Genomic DNA, 21981 nt, shown 5'->3' with positions numbered 1-21981 from the left:
CACAGGCAGTCGGTAAGATAGTAGCAGTCACTACTCACTCGTCAGAAAGTTGCAGTCAGTCAGACAGTCGCAGGCGTCGGTAAGGCAGTCATATAGTCGCAGTTAGTCAAACAGTTACAGGGAGTCGGTGAGACAGTCACAGTCATTTGGTCAGAGCCGCAGTTAGTCCGTCAAACAGTCGCAGGCAGTCGGGGCAGTTGCGGTCGTCAGTGTGCGCGGTTAGGGCGGTTGGATTGTGGTTTGGGAGGTCATGGAATGGTGGGCCATTTGATTGGTCAGTCAGGAGTCAAGAGTAAGGGAGTCGAAAGGTCATGACTCGTGTTGTCGTGGAGTTGGGGGTTATTGGTTAGGGGATCGAGGAGGTCGGGGGTCGGAGGATGAGATCGTGAATCGTGATATTTTTATATGTTAAAGTACCTACCTACCACGGGTCATGGATTCGCAGAGTCGGCTATCTGAATCCGGGGAGTCGTACTGATCGGGACACCAGTGAATCGGGGTGGTGGATCGAGAATGGAGCTGGGAGATTGGGTTACCGGAGTAGTTGGTAAAATTAATGATTGTAAAATGTAAAGCGCCATCTCTTATTCAAAATAAAATGTTGAGTAACTACTTAACTACCTAGGTAAATAACTATGTGTTTCTTATTTCAATCATTATTATTATTTCTTTCATCATTGAAGAATACCTATATTAGTATATTATTGTAATTCTCTACAGCCTTTTAATTACTTCGAGGATTTAATCGTGAAAAGATGATGATTAAAGTGTTTATTGGTTCTTTTTCCAGAGTCTGTAGTGTAGTGTTGCAATAAAAAAAAAATACGAACTGAAAATTATAAATTTTTGAATCACGGTTTAAAAGTACCTACCTATGATGGTATTATAACTATGCGTGTTAAATCAAATTGCTACATTTTTTACATTTTCTACCCCAGTTAATATTTTAAAAGAATAGTAATCATCAAAAGTGAATGCCAGAGGGCTGAGGTACAGACGCCATGAAATGAATCAAGGCGGCCAATGTCTGGTTTGTCAAATTATTGATGCGGTGGTTTGAATCACGTTTGAATTGAAGTGCGAAGTTTCGCATATAGTTTTATTTAATCATTTATTAGTGTTGCTTAAAATATCTTTTCAATGGACTTTTAAAGTGTGTGAGCAGTCAAAGTGAAATTATTGTGATAGAGTAAAATTAGTAATCATGGTTTTGGCTGAACGAAGTAATAATGATGTTCGAAACGGGAAGCGTTCGAGAGGACCAAGCCCGAATGGTCATGGAAGTCCAGATTCTAGCTCGGAAGATGAGAATGGTAAGGTCTGAACCCCATTAATGTACTTAGTACAATTTTAAAATTCGTCATGTACCTATCTACTCACTAGACGTACCTACCTGGCTGCTGATTTCTGACTGCATGACAGCGATGCCTATAACTGTGCTGTCTAATTAAACTCAAACAATGATATCCATTTGTTTACTCTAAAATAAGCTTCTTTTTGTAAAATCATAATGATTAACCAATTCATATCATGCTTTATTTTTATGCTTCTCTTCATCTGCCTTCATGCTGCGTTCATCTCATCAAAACATCATATAAAATCCCAAACCAAGCAGTAGTGCCATTTGCAGCTGAAAAAATAAGAGTGGGTCGAGATTATCAGGCAGTATGTCCAGAGTTGGAACCAGTAGACCAGAGAAGACCAGATCAGATATCTGACAGAGCTCTACTAGTTTGGTCACCTACAGCTGACATATCAGATATTAAGTGTGAGTATTTTTTTACTACTAAAAAAACCAAGTCAAATTTTAATTATACAGAGCAAATTGACATTCCCAGGGCTCAGTGGCATGGCGTGGGGGGTGCGGGGGGGAGGGGGCATGGCCCCGGGCGGCATACGAAAGGGGGTGTTGCAGGGGGTGTTTCCATTTAAAATGCTAGGGTGGATAAACAATAAGCCAGATTTTTTAGAAGTTGCAAACTGTTTGCAATTTGAAAAATTTAATTTTTATTTATTTTAGTGGATGAATATATAACAACAGCAAAGGAAAAATATGGGTACAATGGTGAACAGGCACTTGGTATGTTGTTCTGGCACAAACATGACCTGAACAGAGCAACGATGGACCTTGCGAACTTCACACCTTTTCCTGATGAGTGGACGGTAGAAGACAAAGTGCTTTTTGAGCAAGCCTTTCAGTTTCATGGCAAAAGCTTTCACAGAATACGACAAATGGTGGGTATGACTCATGCCTAGTTTGGGGAATTAGGTAATTTCAATGTTCTGAAAAGAAGTTACAGAATACTAGATGATGATACCTGCGAATGTGATAATTCAGGGTACAAGCTATCTTCAGTCTAATCAAATCAAATTGGTTTAGTCATTAAACATCCAAATTTTCGCATTTATAATATTAGTATAGATAATAGATAATAAACTATTCCTTCTATAAAAATTGACCCATTACAACTGTCAATTATAAGGTATATCGTGAGATGTGGTTCAGAGGATGCATCAAGCGCTCAGTTGTGTTTGACATGTTCATTGCACTTTAGCTTTTTCAATGTTAGTAAATATAAATTAAAAAATTACTTAAGTAGTTATGATAGCCATTATGACATAGACATCTGCTAAGAAAGGATTTTTGAAAATTCAACCCCTAAGGGTTATAAATTTGTGTAGTTCACGCAGACGAAGTCACAGGCATAAACTAGTTTAATATAAAATACAATTTGTTTAAAATCAGAAACTAGTACTACAGATAATGAAAGAGTATAGAATCTATATGTTGTATGTACCCTTTATAACCAGTATACAGTACCCAGTATGCAGCCGAAATTAATGTAATACATCAGCCTTTAGAATGACATTTCCGGTTTGTATAGAGCGTTGTCTCTATCACTCATACGTAAATGACATTTTGTCAGTCTCAACAACAGAGACAGTGCTCTACAAATTTGCGATTTCCTTCTAATGGTCCATGTACATTACTTTCGGCCGCGTACTGTTATCATCACATCATCTCTATATGATGCTAATCAGTCTAAACAGCTATTTCAGAGGATTCTAATGATCCCTTTTGTAAATAAAATGCAATGTTAAACAACATGTTTCCTAATTGTATTTTTCTATCAGTTACCAGATAAATCAATAGCATCCCTAGTAAAGTACTACTATTCATGGAAAAAGACGAGAGCAAGGACATCACTAATGGATGTTGTTAGTGAAGGTCGCAATCCCACTGGCTCCGGAACTGGTAAAAGGGAATCTGGTGCAGGATCGGAACCAGGAGGTTCCGACAAAGACTCTGATAATGATGAAAAGGTATGTATTATTATTCACATTGGTTTGTTTAAAAGCTTTTCTTTAGTGTTTCATTCTTGTCTATCACCAATCATTATTCAGTTATTATATAAATTATAATATAATCTGCTACCTACTGTATAGCCTTAGTCATTAGTGTATGTTTTCAAGTAGACATACATGACATTTCAGTTAGTGTAAATCTACCTGTACAGATGGACAAAGTACATAATTTGACGACTCCATACAAAACCAATTAACTCTGCTCAAATGGAGACGAAATTCTGAAACATATCAAAAACAGTCATTTAGCTTTTGGGCTACTTTAAATTTTTAGCACAGAAAACTAACTAACCCACCGCCTATTTATCATCAGCCGTAATGTAATGGCACGACTACAGTATGCAGCAGAAAGTAATGTACATCAGCCATTAGAATGATATTTCTGCTTTGTGGAGCGTTGTCTCTGTCACTCATACATATATGACGTTTTGACGATCTCAACAACAGAGACAACGCTCTAAAAATCTGCTATCTCCTTTTAAAGGTCGATCGATGTACATTACTTTCTGCCGTGTACTGAACTGTCACAGCCGTGCTGGCGCTGGCGTTACTCGGTTCTCACTTTCTATCACGCGAGCGAGAAACACTGATGTTACTTACATATAGCGTTGTCCTTGTCCCGCTGATTGGCTTCGCTCAGACCTCGGCCATGCTCCGCCCTACCAGCTCTATACAAGCATGCAGACAGGCTGGTGGGTCAGTAGTAGTATTGGGTAATTAATAATAATCAGTTCGTTTATATGGATTATGGAGTGTTAGGGGTGTGTCTAAGGCCCGGTCTCCACCAGAGCGGCGATGGGTGGAGTGTGGTGTGCAGACCAATCACATTACAGATGAGGCGAAAAAATTATCACGTCATTTCACAAAAATCTAGTTGGTCTGCTAAACACATCTCCGCCCATCTCCGCTCTGGTGGAAATCGGGCCTTAAGTATTAAGATATGTTTCGGTATTTGGTCATGTCACATTTTGTTAACTTGTAAACTTACTCTAGGTTAAGAAGACATGTTATTACCATTGTTACTATGAACCGGTGTATCTGGATTGTCCAATGATTATTCTTTGAAAGCTATTAACTAATAGATAAAATTAATAAATCATTGGTGGCTCCATAAATAAAAATGCAGAGTAGAACTTTTCTTTGATTACATACAAGTAGTGTACATCCATTCTAGACTTGCATTAAAAAACACAATACTTCTAAATAAGGGATTTACTAATTATTGTTTGTATTCCTACTTGTTTATAATTTTGTATTTTTATTGCGTCGCTTAAGGATAATCAGTTTAGGGCCGATATTTCAATCGCCAAATAAAATTCAATTAAAGGATTTTGATGTTCCGACATTGTACAAAAAAATCTACCAAAATGATTTTATTTTATTCATCAGTTAAATTTATTTGGCGATTGAAAAATCAATTCTTAGTAATGTTATTGGATCATAAGTACAAAATTAAAAAATTTGAATACCACCATCAAATGAACTGATTTCAATGCTTTTCTAGAACTGACTGACTCTTTGCCCTTCGTCTGAGTTATTGCTTATTATTAGTTTTATGAAGAGGATTAAAATTAGTCCAAATACAATCCATACTATCCATACTAATATTATAAATGCGAAAGTGTGTCTGTCTGTCTGTCTGCTAGCCTTTCATAGCCCATCTGTTCAATCAATGTTGACGAAATTTGGTACAGAAAAAGCTTGCATCCCGGCTATTTTCTATCCCGGAAAATCAAAGAGTTCTCATGGTATTTTTAAAAACCTAAATCCAAGCAGACAAAGTCGCTGGCATTGTCTATTAATTAATAATTATTACTATCCCAATATCCATAAAACCTAGCGAATTGCCAGCAATCACAATAAAAACAAAATTTCCTTGTTTTATCAAGGAAATTCTTTTGTATACCATATTGAAATCAGTCCATCCATCAGGGAGCTCAATGCTGCAAACAAAAGCTTGTCATAGATGTAATTATCCAAGGGTTAGTAAGATATACCTAAGTGTGGGTAGTATTTCTGTTATGGATAATATAATGTTGGTAATGACAGAGGTGGACTTTACACCGAGGTATAGTCCGCGGAGGCAAGTCCCTGCCGGTTAGCGGGCCGTCACTGCGCGCCGGCCAACAAGGCGAGGTGGGTTGTTCTGTTCCCATCAGTGTTCATGTTGCTACCGTATAGCGATGGACGAGTTGATTCGTTTTCTTTTATTTGAGTAACCACAGTTTGACTTGAGCTGCTTTTCTCTATAGGGCTAACGAGTTTGCATATTTCGAAAGTGTTGATAGATTTCGAGTATCGAAACAGTAACTTCAAGTTATAATAGACTTAAACTGATTTGTTTTAAGGCTAAGTTCGTTCCTACTTCGATATCCAGAGCCCAAGCGGAAACTTTGCGAAATAAAAATAGCAAGTACTGGAATATACGACATTAAAACAAGGGGCTTTAGTAAGGTTCGTTTTACACCTACGTTATAGTGTTTATAGAAATCTATCAACGTTGTGGAAATATGACAAATGACAACTCTTACTAAGGGTAGTACTGAACTTGAGTGACTCAGTGATTTCATTACATACACACTCGTTTTCTAGCGTCTCGCTCCGTGCCCGAGTGGGAACGAAACATCGTAATTTGTAAACGATCCCGATCGATTTGGGACTCACTCGAGATACTAAAGACACGCCACACGACGTGAAAAATAATTCCGATATCACATCGCGTTGTTTCTAGTGTATACTATGTAACCATAGTAAAAACACGAGTACACGAGTCGCCCATTAGGCTGCCTTTTCACCAGGTGTATGTATGTATAAATCAAGAGATGTATGTAAAATCTACCAATATCATGTTAGGCTACTTCACATCCCTTTTCTCAGGATCCCATACTAATTAAAGGTATATTAGAATAAGGTAGAAGGATTATTTAAAATGATAAGGATTTAGAAGCAGACGTTACATTGCGGAAGTTCATAACATAATATAAGGAAATCCCTCAAAACAGAAATGCAGCATGAGATATGCCCCGCCTGCGCTTCTAGTACTACTACTAGAAGAGGCAGGTCATATCACATCCACGTTGTACCATGCCCGGATTGTAGCGAATTAAGCTCCTTCATGAGAGTTCCTTGATGTTAAAGTAAAATGACTCGTCCCATCGCTACTACGATGCCTGGATGTTCAATGTCTTCTTCCATTCTCTCACTGTTATCTGTATATTGGTGTGTTGTCTTCCATAATTTGATGTTTATCAAATCGATCAGTCCATGACAATTTTTTCCAATCCTCCTGGAGCCTTGTTATACACACACATTACTAGTTACACAGTTCATAAATGCACTTCTCATTATTTCATTTATGTATCAGTTGTGAAAGCATTCGCTTGATTTCAGCTTAACTATTTAGTATTTACGTTTCATACGATAAACTACATTTCATTATTATTTATTATTGTTTGTTCTACATAATATAGTATTTAAACAAATCTAAGTTATTTAAAATTTCCATTAGTTAAATTGTATTTTAGTGTGACTGCTTTTAAATGACTTGAAATGATGGTTTTCCCACTAATTATATATGTTATTGTGCCTTGGAAGTAGAGTAAAAAGTTCTTTGCTCTACAAAAACTAGTACCAAAAACTAAGTAACTCTCCTTCTACCAATTTTTCCTGAGTTATGTTATGTTATTCATATAAAAAACCATCTTTTGTTGTGATGCAAAAACGAATAAAACTGTATTGGTATTATAGGGCGTACGTTATAGTTAGGTTCATCTATTTCTTCAACAACTAAAAGTAGTTCAAATAGCAAGTTGATTCATTCATTTTTTGGTTTCGTAAATTTTCTATGTACTTAATTTTTTTTCATTTGCGCGCTTTTTATACTGTGCTTGTTTTTTTTAAGTTCACTGCTCTGCATTTTTATCTACAGACTGTGTCTATCTATCATGTTCACATTTATTATATTTATTTTATAACAAATCAATCTATTTAATTTTTTTATGAATCGTTAGAAAGTTAAAAAACTCAACCTTGCGTTTTTATTATCACACATAAGTAACATTATGCCATTTTGGCTGTGGTTATTTCCTATTCTAGAACACGATAGCAGTGCGTAGCACGACCGCCTTGAGAACTATGCGACGCGTTTAGTCAACTTTGAATCGGGAATATTGTTATCATGAGACATGAGTTCTAGTTTGCTAGAGTTTTTCTTTTGCTATTGACATTCGCGCATTTCTCAGTGGTCATGCTAGGGGTATGTTAGTGTTATAAATGACACCCATTGTTGTAATGTTATTTATAGAGTCGCTAATTAATTATTATTCTTATTTGTGTATAAGATCAACTAAATTAGCACCCAACCTTTTCCTCCTAATATACCTCAGTATTCCCGCATGCTTCCTTTAACAGCCCCCATTGGATTTTATGTTGTAAATGTGTGCAGAATATTGTTTTAACGGGTTTTTAAATGAAGTGTGTGAGGAGTCCGAGGAGTGCTTAATAAATTTTTAAATACAATATATTGAAAAATGTAACAAAATCGATCGGAATAATTATTCTTTGGTCTTGTTATTGTTCCGTTGGTTTCTATTGGGCCTTTAAAAATCGACAGAAAGCTGCAGTGTTTTCTTTTAGAATTTTAGGTACTTCAGTCGTTTCGACTGACAAAATACACGTTTATAAATAATTTGAGCACCAGAGGTAAGTAAAACAAATGTGACTTACGGCCAAAATTAATAAGCTATCCATCCACGATTTGCTCTACTAAAGATACGCTCCATACAAGCTACCACACATCTCTATCCCTAGCACGGTAAATCGTGGATAGATTATAAGCTTATTCATTATGGCCGTTAATCAGCCATTATTCTACCTCTGCGATATTCAGACGGGTGTGAGATTTTCCCCTTCTATTTTAGGCGTAACTTGCGTAGCTTTTCAAGTTCACGGTGCGTAGATCTGGCATTTAGTATAGACGACAAAGTTACGGGATCACGTCGTGTTTGTAATTTCATGCTATTTTGGCAGATTCACGCACAGTAAATGTTAACCTGATAATATTCTAGGGTCCTTGAATATTCCATTTATTCCACGTAAAGTGAATTAAAAACTAAATAATTCAATTAAATTCATTTTAGGTAAGACCTGGTGGTAGTTCCAATTTTTTTTTCAACTGGCTTTACGGCTCTGGGCTCTAGCCTGATAGTTTCAAATGGCGATAAATCTGCAATTATTGACTTGTATTTAAAAATTTATTAGGTAATTTCCTCCAAATGTAGGTAATTCGAATAGTTGAGGAGGTATTGTGGTGGTTAGGCGTGAAGTAAAGTGTTGCCTTGGGCTGTAGGGCGACGGCGGTGAGGCGGGCAAGTGGTGCACCGTGTGCGGCATTCAGTGCTCGCAGACCACCGCTCACAACTCGCACAAGTTGTGCCAGGCATGCCTCGTGCACGCCAGGTCGGTACCAACTGTCATACTGCATACAATATTGAATTAACTCACCATTTCAAGTAAAGTATCTTATCGCGCCTCCGTACGGGATTAACATTTTGAAGTGAAAACTTCTTTAGGTGCGTTTGGCGATTTGGGGATGGGTAAAAAATTCAAGTTCGAGTTACAGACATGCTAATGTTAATAGTGCTCGGAGTGCTGATAGGTGAACTCAAAATTCAAACTCCAATTTTTCAATCACGCTTTATTTTTTCAAATTGGGTACTATTCTGCCATAGACTTAATATACACTTTTTGATTGTCAATTATGGAATTTGTAAAATAATGATGTAATGGTGATAATTAATTGCGTAAACTTAAAACTAAAGCTTCGAGGATTCCAAGCGTGTAACAATGGAAAAACTAAACTAAGGTTTTCATTTACAAATTATGGAATTTTAAATTTTCGATGCTACAATTAATTTGAAAATCCAAAGAAAACAGTGCAATTTTATAGTTTTAAGTTTCACTTCTGTCGACAGTCCCCACTGATTGCTAATATTTGTGAGGGTAAGGCTTCTTTATTTAGTCGCGGTAGGGGATAGTTAATTGAAGTGAAAATATTTGGTCCCACCAAAGTTTTCCGTTAAGTACACTGTGGAAATAAAATCTTAAAACGTTCAGTCCTGATTGACATGGATCAGTGCGCGTTAAATATAAAACCCAACCTGAATCTTGAGTTGTTTTATTGTCTATTAACCCTTAAGTTTAACAGACAATACAAACATGCGAGCGATCCTAAAGAAGTTTCACTTTTTTCATTTCTACACAACCTTATAATTTTTGTAAATTCCTTACTATTTTTGTAAATTACTTACTTTATTCAAAGATTTAGCAGCACTTATAATATGTAATTGTGGTTTTATTTTGAGCCACATAATTTTCAGTGTCCCAGATTTTCTTAACTTCAGTCCACTAAAATGAAATAGCCACCGAATCCGTTAATTGAGTATGTAAATAAGGCGAAAAAAAAAGGTGTCTTAATATAGTGTTAATCCCTTACGTAGCGAAAAGCGAATTGAGTTTTTGAGCATTGTAATAAAAAGCATGAGAAATATAAGGTTAGGGAGCTGATGGTAGATGGGGTCTGGTCGGGTTTGTTTGACGTTGGCGGTGATGCGCAGACGCACGGGCACCATGCGGCCGCTGTGCGGGCCCTCGGGGCGGCGCGGGCCCGGCTCGAAACAGCAGCGGTACAAGCACCGCCTGCCGCGCGGCATTTACATCAATCACGACGATCTCGTTGCCATGGCGACCGGCCCGCAGCCCGGCGACGCCTTGCAGCCGGGCCTGGTCAATCAGGGCGAGGCTATGCTCAAAGCGATGGACAGAGAAATTATCTCGCTCAAGAGACAAGTAAGACGCAACCCGCCATCCGATGACGCTATGTAGCTCACATTCTCACCCTTACGATCTCACCCGACACCCGACGCTTAGCTTGGCGCCCGCTACATGGGAGCGTGCCGTATCGCGTATGATTTAATTGAACCCGTGCAAGTGTCAAGTCGGGATAGAATTGATCACAATTTTTTCCTAGTTGACCTTTACAGGGGCAAATCTTGCATAGAACCCTATACATGACACTGCAAACTTTTACACTTTGCGCAAGAGTTATCAGGAAGCGGTTATGGCACGTTCCTTGTAATGGTCGGAGATCTTCAATTTAACATTATTAATTTTTGTACTCACCATGGTTGTTACTAATCGAATGTGTGATGTAATGTGGAGAATGTGATTGAAAAACTGATCTCGTAAAAAGTTACAGTAGTGTTTTATGCATTAGGCGATTTAACAATATATTCTGCACACATACTCAGTAGTAAATTTATTTTTTCTTTCTTTGTTTAAATCATTAGTTTTTAACTAGTTTTTGAGATGAACTTTTGTCAATGCAGTGAGAGTCCTGCGTATAGAGTTAATTTGGATAATCCAGATATGCAATGCACTCCCCAATCCTGCCTAGCATTAACACTGGAATTCATAGTCAAGATAGAGACTTCTTTAGAGGATGCTTCAAACGACATGTGTCATTCAACCTTTATGCAATTCATTAAGGTAGTGTATGACACATGTCGTCCGACTCATCCTCTAAAGAAGCCCCTATCTTGACTATGAATGCCGGTGTTACAGTTCTCGTCACGAAAATTGAAAAGCGCAGATATCTTGTAAAAGCGCGCTCGAAACGATCTATATAGCAGTACATCGCAGAACGCGACGAATATAGCGGCGCATGCGACGTCGATAGATATCGCTGATTTTACAGTACGAGACGAGCCGCATGCAACGTACCTAATTTTCAGGATATACCGAAAGTGCGTAATTTTATCCGAAGTACGAAAATATTCACGAAGTTGCGAATTAATAGAAGTAGGGGTTGCTTGGTGCGCAGGCGCACGCAGCGCATCAAACGCAGAAGTCACAAGAATCTATTGAAATATAAAGTGTGTGCGCACAACGTACCGCATAACTTAATATGCCCGGCAAAAAAGTTGAGCATTAAGCGGCGTAGTAGCAAAAAGTTGGCAAATCAACGAAGCAACGACGGTCAACTTATGAACCAATGGCGTGCTTCCGCGCATACTGATCCACCAATCGCGTGCACCCGCCATTCGCGTTTATGTTCAAGTTGTTTGCCTGGCACTATACTAAAGGTGCATTTAACGTACCCAGTTGTACGTTGCATGTTTACACACCAAGGAGACCCTACCTTAACTGCCATTTTTTTCTGATTTCGTGACGTGAACTAAAAACTTGGATAACAATTGCTATTGATTTTGATACTGTATTTTGAAGGATTATTTTATATTTATTAGTATTTGTGCTTAGGTGCAACAAAACAAGCAGCAATTGAGTGCAATGAAACGCAAAGTGGGTGATGCGGGGGTAGAAGAGTTGCGGCCCGGGGAGCCCCCAGCAAAGATTCAGTCGCGGTGGAATAATGACGAGCTACTGATGGCGGTTACGGCTGTGAGGAAATATGGTACGTGTATCATTTTAATGTCTAATATTATTTTCCTGTTGCTCACATGTTTTTGATTCATACAATTTATATATTTGGAAATTCTTTCATAACTTAGTTTCGAATTTAATAGCGTTGAATAGTATTAATTCGAGATTTTTTTGTGTTTAAACAAGTGCATTACTTATTCCTTATCATGACTTCTGATTTATGCAGGTTTTCCCATCTTTTAAAACTGTTTGTTTTTGTATTAATCTTTCACTGGCAACGTCTCGTCGATCGTCGTCTCGATTTATTGTATTGTAATAATACTTAACAGGTAAAGACTACCAAGCCATCGCGGAGACGCTGGGCACGAAGACGGAGGCGCACATCCGCTCGTTCTTCATTACGTACCGGCGCCGCTACAACCTGGACGCCGTGCTGCGCGAGCACGAGGCCGACCGCTTCAACGTCAAACACATACAGCCCGGTGAGCCACTCACGCCTGCTGGCATATGAGCCATATCCAGCCATCCAGAGAAATACTGGTTGTCCAGCTCATGGTCATTTTTTTAATCAGAGAATTAGTTGTTATTACTTATCATCGATTTATCTGTTAAATTGTTTTAATTTTTCGTCTTAAATTATTTTATCTTTTTCAAGGTACAACAAGCACAGACTCAGCAGAAAATGATGTGGATAACAGTAATGCCAACAATGGAACCGGGTCACCACAGACCAATGCTAAAGATGAGAAAGTAAGTATCCAGAAACTTAAACATTATTTATCGTCCTTCCAATAATGCTTTGTATAACAAGTAATTTAAAAAGTGCAAAAAACCTGACCGCGGTTCGAACAGCATCATGTCCGGTGCGCAGTCGCCATTCCAGCACCTTGGGACCCCAACGTCTATCGGTTGTACGAACTATGTGCCCTGCCCACTGCTACTTCAGCTTCTCAACCCGTTGAGCTATGTCGGTTACTCTAGTTCTCCTACGGATCCCCTCATTATATCAAAAGTAATTTATTTAAAATATGTAACACTAGATGATGCCCGCGACTTTGTCCGCGTAGATTTAGGTTTTTTAAAAATCCCGTAGGAACTCTTTAATTTTTCGGGATAAAAGGTAAGGGTGTCCTTCCCCGGGATGTAAGCTAATTCTGTACCAAATTTCATCAAAATCGGTTAAACTGTTGGGCCGTGAAAAGCTAGCAGACAGACAGACAGACAGACACACTTTCGCATTTATAATATTAGTATGGATTGTACACTTTTTGACTGTCAATTGTTGGATTTGGAAAATAATGTAATAGTCATAATTAAGTAAACTTAAAACTAAAGCTGCTATGGTTCTAAACGTGCCCAGTACGCTCAGTATAAGATTTTACGTCTCACCAACGTTGCTAGAATTCGAGAGTCGAAACACAATAACGTCAAAGTAAAATGGACATAAAGAGCCTTGAATTGAAGTTTTGAAATTCAATACCACTGATTTTAATTTCGCAACGTTTCCGCTTCAGGCGTTGGCTGTAGATGTGTAGACAAACTTGAGCTTTAAAACAAGGCAGATAAGATCCAGTTGACTATATAAAAAATCTCGTACTAAGCGTACAGGTTTGAGAAGAGCTCACAACCTACTCACTCATAATAGTACATGTTGTTTAGACGGAGGTAGACAGCGAAGGAGTTTCCATCGGCGCGTCGGCAGAGCAGGGCGGGCCGCCCACCACGCCGCCTAAGCACAAGCCCACCAAGTGATGCCCGCCGCGGCACATACTCCCCACCCTGCACCACACCACACGCCACTGATTACTAAGTTTGCTTGTTCACGAGGTTTTTAAATGTTTGATAGAAGCAGACGTTACTTTGCGGTTCGAATATCGAAACCAGAGTGAACTAGATTGAGGAAACTCTCGGTTTGGTCCTGAATCGACATCTGTCAAATATTAGGCTAGCAGTGACCTAGGTCGATTTCGTAAAACCTGCATCAATCATTATTACAATCTCAATTGTTCTGATTGGCTAAATTTGTGCTATTCTTGTTGCAACAATACATGTAGCCAATAGGGAGCGAGCATCAACCAATCGTGATTTGACATTTATTTTTAATCCATTTAAGTTTTCTACGAAAAATTATTTTGCCATCACTCAGTGAAGCAGCAATGTAGAACTGATCAATGTCAAATGTGTTTGTGATGGCTATCATTTAGCGTTGATCACTGAGTTAGCCAATCACCCCTCAGTTCTGTCTGCAATGGTCTTAGAGGCACACATAAAACACTGAAAAAATCCGAAATTGTGACTATAGTCCGAGACAGGTTGAGATGGCAATCGGTGTATGTGGCGAAGGGACGCCCCGCACGTCACTCGCGCTCGCCCGCACCGGGTTAGTACGGGGGCTGTGCGTTTGTGAGCGGCGTTCCCTCCCCAATTTCCGTCATCTAGATCTGTCGCGTACTATAGCTATTCCTCAGTGTTGGTGATCCCACAGGTGGGATCCACTTTCCATTATATTCTAAATCTAGCCCATTACGACTAGTCTTGAGCATTCTGATTTACCAGCCAGCTTCCCAGCTTTAAGTAACGTCTATGATTTAAAAATACACATTTCGATTTCGTCCACTAGATAAATATGTAGACAAACAAAATTTTTTTTGCCAATAGTTTAACAAATAAAATACAAATAGTATTTAAGTTTTTTCAAGAAATATTAACTTTATATTTTAAAACATATTATTATGAATTGATTATATAAATATACCTAACTCACTTGTTACTCCAACAAATGAGTGAAAAAAATATTGATATTGGAAAATTATGGATATCACTAAGAATAGTCCTTAGGATTTAGACTTGAATAGGATTCAATATTTGTATAGAAACCGGCCAGGGTATTTAGTCATAAACATGAGCGATAAAGGGTTGAGATTTTGGCAGCTAATTACTTAATCCTACCAGCAAAGCGGTACTGCCGAGCAAATAAGCGTTCCAATTAATTTTTAATTTATTTTCCACAAAAACAAAAGATTTTAATGTTGATTTCTTCGTGCTCGTAAGTGCTTGGCGGCTTGTCTGAGCACTGTCTTAAACATGCGCAAATCATGTCATAGGCCGGCCATACACGGACTGCTCGAGCGGTTAGCCAGTGATCACCATACACGGACCGCTCTTGCAGTCAGAGTCAACAGCTTGAAGCTGCCATCGAGCAGTTAGCTTAACTGCTCAAGCTGCCCATGCATTATTTTTCTTTATTTTGTCACTGTGCTCATCAAGTTTATAATTCCATATAAGTTCTTGTGATTTTATTGCACTTATAAGCGCATCACTATCGATGTTGTCGTCCATTGTTCTCAATAACAACGATGCGTGCGGGCGGGAAGCGTGCGCGATGTGGAATGAGGAGCGCGGGCGGAGGTAACTGCGTGAGAGCAGTCGACAGCTCGAGCAGTCATTGTATGCCTGGCGACTGCTTGACCGCATGATGAAATTTCACCGTGCTACCAACCGCCCGTTGCAGTTGCAACTGCTTGAGCTGTTCGTGTATGTACGTACGTAGAAGTCTGTAGTTCAGTATGCAGTCGCAGCTTGAAGCAGTCCATCCTGACTGCTTCAAGCTGTCCGTGTCTGACCGGTCTTAGGCCGGATTGAATATGGCTTTCTTTTGTTAAAAGGTTTTTAGTTAAAGTGAGGCAGTTTTAAAAACTTTACACTGCAGTTAAATCTGGCACATAGTTTTATCGGTCAGTGAAATGTAACAAGCTGCCAACTTTCACCCTGTATAACGGTTTATATACAAATAGATCTCAAATATTAACTTCATGGATAGATTAACACAAAGGTTCGAAATGTGATTCTTATATTTTAGAAATCATGAATAAATTAAGGTATACGTTTTAGGGGATGGCTTTCAATTGTGTAAATATAATTAAGGAATATTAGCGTTTAAATTTTCATAAGATAAAAGCAAGTTAAGTAATTCTTATAGATACTACAGATATCTTTTACTAAAGATACATTATATTATAGTATTTACGTGTTAGATAGGTCTTTTTAGTCACAATACTAAATCAAATAACTACAAAAACTCGTGCACTGAAAGCCAGTGACCATAAGTGTTGTTGGAACAACCATCCTTTATTTATTTCCTATTTAAAAAAAAGGGAAATATGTATTTGCTAATACCGATATTTTTTGAATAGAAATTACTATGAACTAGGAAAGTAATTTATTGATTTGTTTAGATTCGTTTATCTATTAATAAATGTCATTTGCTTGTTTCATTAAATAAAAGATTCTGTATTTAATTTCGTTATATTAATGAATGATGTTTCATAAAACAGAGAACTATCTAGAGATTTTCCATGTGAACATCAGCCATCGCATTAAGCGATATAGTGTTATCCATCACATGAATGACAAAAGGGGCAAAAAATGGGCAAAACCTATCTCTGATGGATCTCTAAATGTATGGTCTATTAAACTAATAATGTGAAAAAATGTGAAATACTTGTTTAATTCCCATCGATTGGCTGTCGCTGGTTCTGTTAAGAGGCGATTTATATCCATGACAATAGAAGTTTATAATTAAAAAAATAGGTATTTTTCATTTCTTAAAATAACGTGAAAATCGTAAACTTCTGTCGAACATCTTTGTACATAAAAACTTGTAAATAATATGTATATGTAATTAAATGTATTACATAATATGTCTGTCATAATACTAAGTCTGTCATCAAACGAAAATATTTTAATTTTTGTAGGTGTTTAATCACTTGAAAATCTAGGTTTCAAATCGAAGTTGTTCTAATAATAATTAGAACATTTGGTAACATTATATAGATACAATCTGTCATAGAGTTGTAAGCTTTGTTCCAAACCCACAGGCCTTAATTAGGGATAATAAGAGTTAAGATTGCTCGCCCCACTCTTAAATCTTTTATACTTAAGCGTTTACAGTCACAGCCGCGGCGCGTGCGCGAACTGACTCCCTCGAAAAAGGACCCCGGATAGGTTCGAAACTAGTCGGGCCAACGTCGACTAGACACGTGAGCACAGCCGGGATAGATATCTTTTATACTTGTCAAATACATAGCATTTTAAGATGTGGGTGCGCAATCGGATTACCTCTTAGGTGCAACACATACCCTCAAATTTTAGTAAAGCTGAAAGCGCAGCTTTTTTGATAACAAGACTCAGCTTTATTTACTTGGAAGTTGGCATAGTGGAAACAAAGCAGAGAAAACTGAAGGGGAGCGCTGTGTATAGAAAAAGGCTAAGTTTAAGAAAAAGACGCTGCGCTTTGGCTTCACTTTGCAAGTGTGCGTTACACCATACTTTACATATATCGTATACTCGCATGCTTATACCTTAAATTTTAATATAAATATACGATACAGTTGAACATGGGTTTTGTACGACAATAATATGCCGACAGCCATATTTATTTAATTAAAACAATATTATACTTATTATTATGTATATGCAAAACCCATTACAACGTTTGAATATAAATATATTCGAATTCTGTGGTAATCCGTGCAAGATGTATATCCAGCAGTGGACGTCTATCAATGAAACTATATTCGATGGCAAATATTGTCGTGCAGGGCTGATGGGATCATAATTTAACACAAATTGAAGAGTTTAAAATATGGTATAAGTAATAATGCATAACTAATAGCTAGACAAGTTCCCTCATTGTGATTTTGATTAAGTGTCAATTTTTTTTAATTGCAAATAAAAATATGAATGCCATTGAATGAACTGAAACTTACTAATAATTTTAATCATATAAATGCTTTAGATAACTTATATTGATGTATCGCATGTCTAATAAAATAAACAATTAATAGTTTAACTTTACACAATAACATAAATTACAAACTTTTGCTGTCTTACCACTAAAAACTTTAGATACATACGGCTTAATGTAATGTTAAACCCGACTTACCTATGGTACCTACAATGTACGTGTATGTTAACGTCAGTTTAACCCGACTTACCTATGGTACCTACAATGTACGTGTATGTTAACGTCAGTTTAGACCGCGTAAAGTTTATAAAGCCCGTTATTTTCTAAGAATCGAGTGTACGTTTTCGAGTAATCTTGTAACTTGAGTTAGTGTCTATCTATTTTAAAATGAAAAAAAAATCAATACAATCATAGATAGGGTAACTTGTAATTCTTATGGTAATACAAGACTACCATCAATTCAGAAATCAGAATTAATACGATTGAACTATGAATATCTGTATAACTATAAAAAATAATAATAAAATAAAAATATCTTTATTTACAAAACAAGTTATTTTGGTGTCGTTTACTAGTGGTCTCTACTATGGTAACTATGAGTGAACATTTGTTTTAACAAATGAAATTCGGGGAAATTAATATGAAAATAAAATCCCAATAGTTTTGGTAGCTTCGTTTAAAAAAAAAAAACCCTTTTTGACCTAAGTTACAAGCTCCTATAAATATACTTACAACCATTGATATGATCATAATTTCACTGCTTCAAAACATCTTCTCTTATAGTAATATAGCTTTATCAGAATTATGTAATTATAGACAAATGTTATAAATATTGAAGATATTTTTGTACACTCAAACATTCAATTCATAATGTGGCCAATTCTGTTGTACAGTATCTTTAAATTAAACTAAATTGACAGGTCTAAATCTAGAGCCATCTTTTTCCGCACGGAGCATTATGAAAGGGATATTTTGACCCGTTATTTTAGTTAAGATATTGTGCACAAGAAAATTAGCCACGATAGGTATTTAAAATTAAGATCATGTGAAAAAACATCAACTATTCTAGTATTAATTTTATTCTTATATCTTAGGCATTACGTTCCTTTTCATTTTATCGTGATCGTTTTAATCGTAAGCATGATCAATGCGAAACAAATAGTTTTAATGTGATACCACTAATGAGATGTTATAGGCGGAGAGACCATGGGAATTTATGAGATGGTGCTTATTAAAAGCTGAATGCCTGTAATATTCATCTACCTTCCCTGATCATGGCAATATAGAGTTGTTTATGATGATCAACTAATATCCCTTCAACCGTAGCAATAGGAAGATTTAATCTCCGGGCTGGTGTTAAGCCCGAGCGGGTCCGGTTGTTGTATCATGGAACTTGATTGATTGATTATATTAATATGAAGCTACGTAGGGAAACATGTGATCGCGGTTATAGTACGTGACAGATCGTATAGTATGAGGCGGGGGACGCCCCGCACACCCGCACATCACCCGCGCTCGCCCGCATCGGGTAAGTGTGCAATGTGCTCCCTCCCCGATTGTCATCTCAACGTGTCGCGTACTGTACATATCTAGTTTTCTTGGTCGTAAGCATACTACAACATTCAGCTACTATTAAGCACACCCTTAGAGCGATCACGCAGTCATCCGATCCGAGTCTGCGAAAATACGTTCCGAAGAAGTCGGACAACTATTTGTAAGGCAGCTTACGAACTAAATCCGACTTCCATCATCCGAGTTCTCTCCGTCATCCATAAGAATATCTCAGATGTGCCTCGAATTCAAATCGGACGTATGACTATATTATGTCAAAGATGTCCACTGTATGCTTGGATTTGGATCAGAGTTCGGTCCGAGTTTTTTATATCCGTATTTTCGTGGAATCTAATCGGATGAGTGCGCGATCGCTCTTAAAAATTCCACCAGATCTCAACGTAATGGTTTTGATTTATTTTATTGAGCCGAAGATGTGGTTACCTATACGTAGATTTGTAATTAGTATCTTTTTATAAGCACTCACATGTTTTGAATAAGTTGAAGGCAATCAAGTACTCTTGCTTGTGATAAAAGGAAAATAATAATAATAAGTAAATGATTTATTATTTTACATTCAGAATATTCCGCCTAACGTTATGTTAAGCAATATCTTTTAAAAAAAATGTATGATATTATTCCTGTGTGTTTTTTCCAAAACTAACCAGGCTAACACCGATTACGCACTCACCCGATGCGAATCCGTGAAAATACGGATATAAAAAATATCTACGACATATTATGTCATAAGCTCATAAGCTACCATACAAAATAAAAAGGAACGTATTTTTGAACGTAAGGAACGAGCGCCGTAATAGTAAAAATGTGAAGCCTTACGGCGGCGGTTACGCGCTCATCCGATCCGAGTCCGTGAAAATACGTTCCTTTTTGGTTTGTATGGTAGCTTATGACATGTTGTAGATAATCGATGGTATTCTCACGAATGACGGATAGAACTCGGATGACGGAAGTGCAGTGCGTAGTCGCCGTTAGTCTTCGCCCATTGACATAGAATCGTATATTATGTTATTAAACACAAAATGTATCAATCCGGTCAATGTCAACAAATTATAAGGCAGGATCCGAAAATTTTCAAAGCGCCCAATTCTCAAGAGCCTAAAATCAATTTTTTTGTAGGTTATTTCAGGCAGGCCTTTGGTTTGCAAAAAGCAAGCAATGTATATGTCGCAGGTATATTGTCAAATCAGTGATACTACAATTTCACTAGTGATATTATAATTAAACGGTAGATTGTCAATCAACTTCATTTCTCACAATTTAACTGTCTGGTTTTAGTGTCATTGTAATGTCACGGGGACACTATAGTGATATTGTAAGGCAATTATATTTTAACTACCTATTTCACTGGTCTTCAGATTATGAGGCCGTCTCTGATTGGTCCGTTTCCAATGTCAATTTTGCAATCATAGAGTTATAATTAAAAAATCACAAACCATTGTAATAATTTCATGGAAAGTAATGAGTCACGTAGTATGACACTTTTCTGGAGGAGGACTTTTTGACCAATCAGAACGCTCGACGTCTCCCACTGCCAACTTCACTCATAATATACCTAGATTTATTATAATGTCGCTATAATGACCCCGTGACATTACAATATCACTAAAACCAGGCCGTTAAATTGTAAGAAATGAAGTGGATTGACAATCTACCGTTTAATTATAATATCACTAGTGAAATTGTAATATCACGGCTTTCACAATATACCTGCGACATATACACTATACATGCAGACATTTTGTGGTATAGTAACAGCAACATTGCAAATACTAAAAGCTGCTGTAATATTATACTTAATTTTAAGTTTGAAGGACATTATTAATAAATAATTAATCGTTAGAAAATAAAGAATTATGTTCTAATTCTTGACATGAAGGAAGGGGGGCTAGTTATAAAAAGACTAAATTCTATTTTGTAGCAACTCCTTCAGCAATAATATCGAACTCTTGTAACTTTAAGACTTAAGTTTAATTAAACAAACTTGTAACTATGCTCTAGTAATAAAATTTAGTCAAATATTTTTCACTAATTTATAATTAACTGAGTTTAAGTTTGGGTTATGGGTTTTATTATTCGTGGAAATTATGTAAATATTGAAATTCGTATGTTGGCTTTATGTGCTTCTTAAACAAATTTGTTAATGGAAACATTGAAACAATACCTACTAATTGTTTTTTTTACAATGCACTTGAGATCCACTCCAAAGAGATCCACAAAATGAAGTCATCTTATTTATTGATGCTAATTTTTAGGTCTAGTAGAAAATTTTGTTACAGAATTAAATTATTTTTATTAGAATATTGTGTTCTCTGTATATTAAGCATATTGATCAATTTAGTTAAATGAAAATAAGCGTGTTCTTTTATCATTAACTTTAAGCTCAAACAGCTGTTCAGTTTGTCCTGGCAGTTTTTTTTCAATTTACATTATTATTATGTTACATAATATTATTATGTATTTCTAACATTCGTAATGTTTGAATTTTAGGATATTAAATACTTAAACATAAGTCTGTATGAATTTGGAGTTTTATTTTCTCAAACTTCGCCAATCCTCGTCAATTCTCTATCACCATTAAATAACAGATGAGGGTAGATATTCCTAATACCGGATCTCATACCATTAAAATTGTCGGCGGACTATATAGTCCGTCGTCTGCGTAGGCCCTTATTTGTGCCCTTATTTCGCATGGGATATGTGATAGTTCACTCTTATGTGGACTTGCCACTAATATAGACATAATATGCAAGTACGCTAGATAAGGTGACCCGTACAAAAAAGTAACTTTTGTGTACATATTCGAAGGCTCCTTGCGACTCGTCTGATGTCGTCCGTCCACCTAGTGGGGAGTCTTCCAA

The 21981-nt window shown here is 37.0% G+C and overlaps 1 protein-coding gene across 5 annotated transcripts; it reads left to right on the top strand.

Moving 5' to 3' along the window:
• The first annotated feature begins 1020 nt into the window (after positions 1-1020).
• CoRest (REST corepressor) lies at positions 1021-21643 on the top strand. 5 transcript variants are annotated; one of them, XM_069503712.1, is made up of 11 exons: positions 1021-1313; positions 1631-1768; positions 2021-2235; positions 3136-3324; positions 5416-5502; positions 8714-8823; positions 9981-10212; positions 11683-11836; positions 12135-12287; positions 12461-12555; positions 13465-21643. In XM_069503712.1, exons 1-11 carry the CDS (start codon positions 1205-1207, stop codon positions 13555-13557), a joined length of 1575 nt encoding a protein of 524 aa, XP_069359813.1. In that variant the 5' UTR covers positions 1021-1204; the 3' UTR covers positions 13558-21643. The 5 variants fall into 5 exon arrangements, with proteins under 5 accessions (XP_069359813.1, XP_069359812.1, XP_069359814.1 ...); XM_069503711.1 differs by having other exon boundaries at positions 1616-1768; XM_069503713.1 differs by having other exon boundaries at positions 1616-1768; positions 13451-13544.
• The last annotated feature ends 338 nt before the right edge of the window (positions 21644-21981 follow it).

Source organism: Maniola hyperantus, chromosome 16, assembly GCF_902806685.2.
Source record: "Maniola hyperantus chromosome 16, iAphHyp1.2, whole genome shotgun sequence".
Taxonomy (NCBI): domain Eukaryota; kingdom Metazoa; phylum Arthropoda; class Insecta; order Lepidoptera; family Nymphalidae; genus Maniola; species Maniola hyperantus.
Note: the sequence above shows the minus strand (reverse complement) of the source record. Positions and strands in the feature narration are given on the sequence as shown.

What these genes read in the sequence shown, in the direction of transcription:
- CoRest (XM_069503711.1), top strand. Translation starts at nt 1,205, where the DNA reads ATGGTTTTGGCTGAACGAAGTAATAATGATGTTCGAAACGGGAAGCGT. An exon ending in TTCACAGAATACGACAAATG is followed by an intron (nt 2,236 to 3,135) that starts GTGGGTATGACT and finishes TTTTTCTATCAG; the next exon opens with TTACCAGATAAATCAATAGC. An exon ending in TTATCTCGCTCAAGAGACAA is followed by an intron (nt 10,213 to 11,682) that starts GTAAGACGCAAC and finishes ATTTGTGCTTAG; the next exon opens with GTGCAACAAAACAAGCAGCA.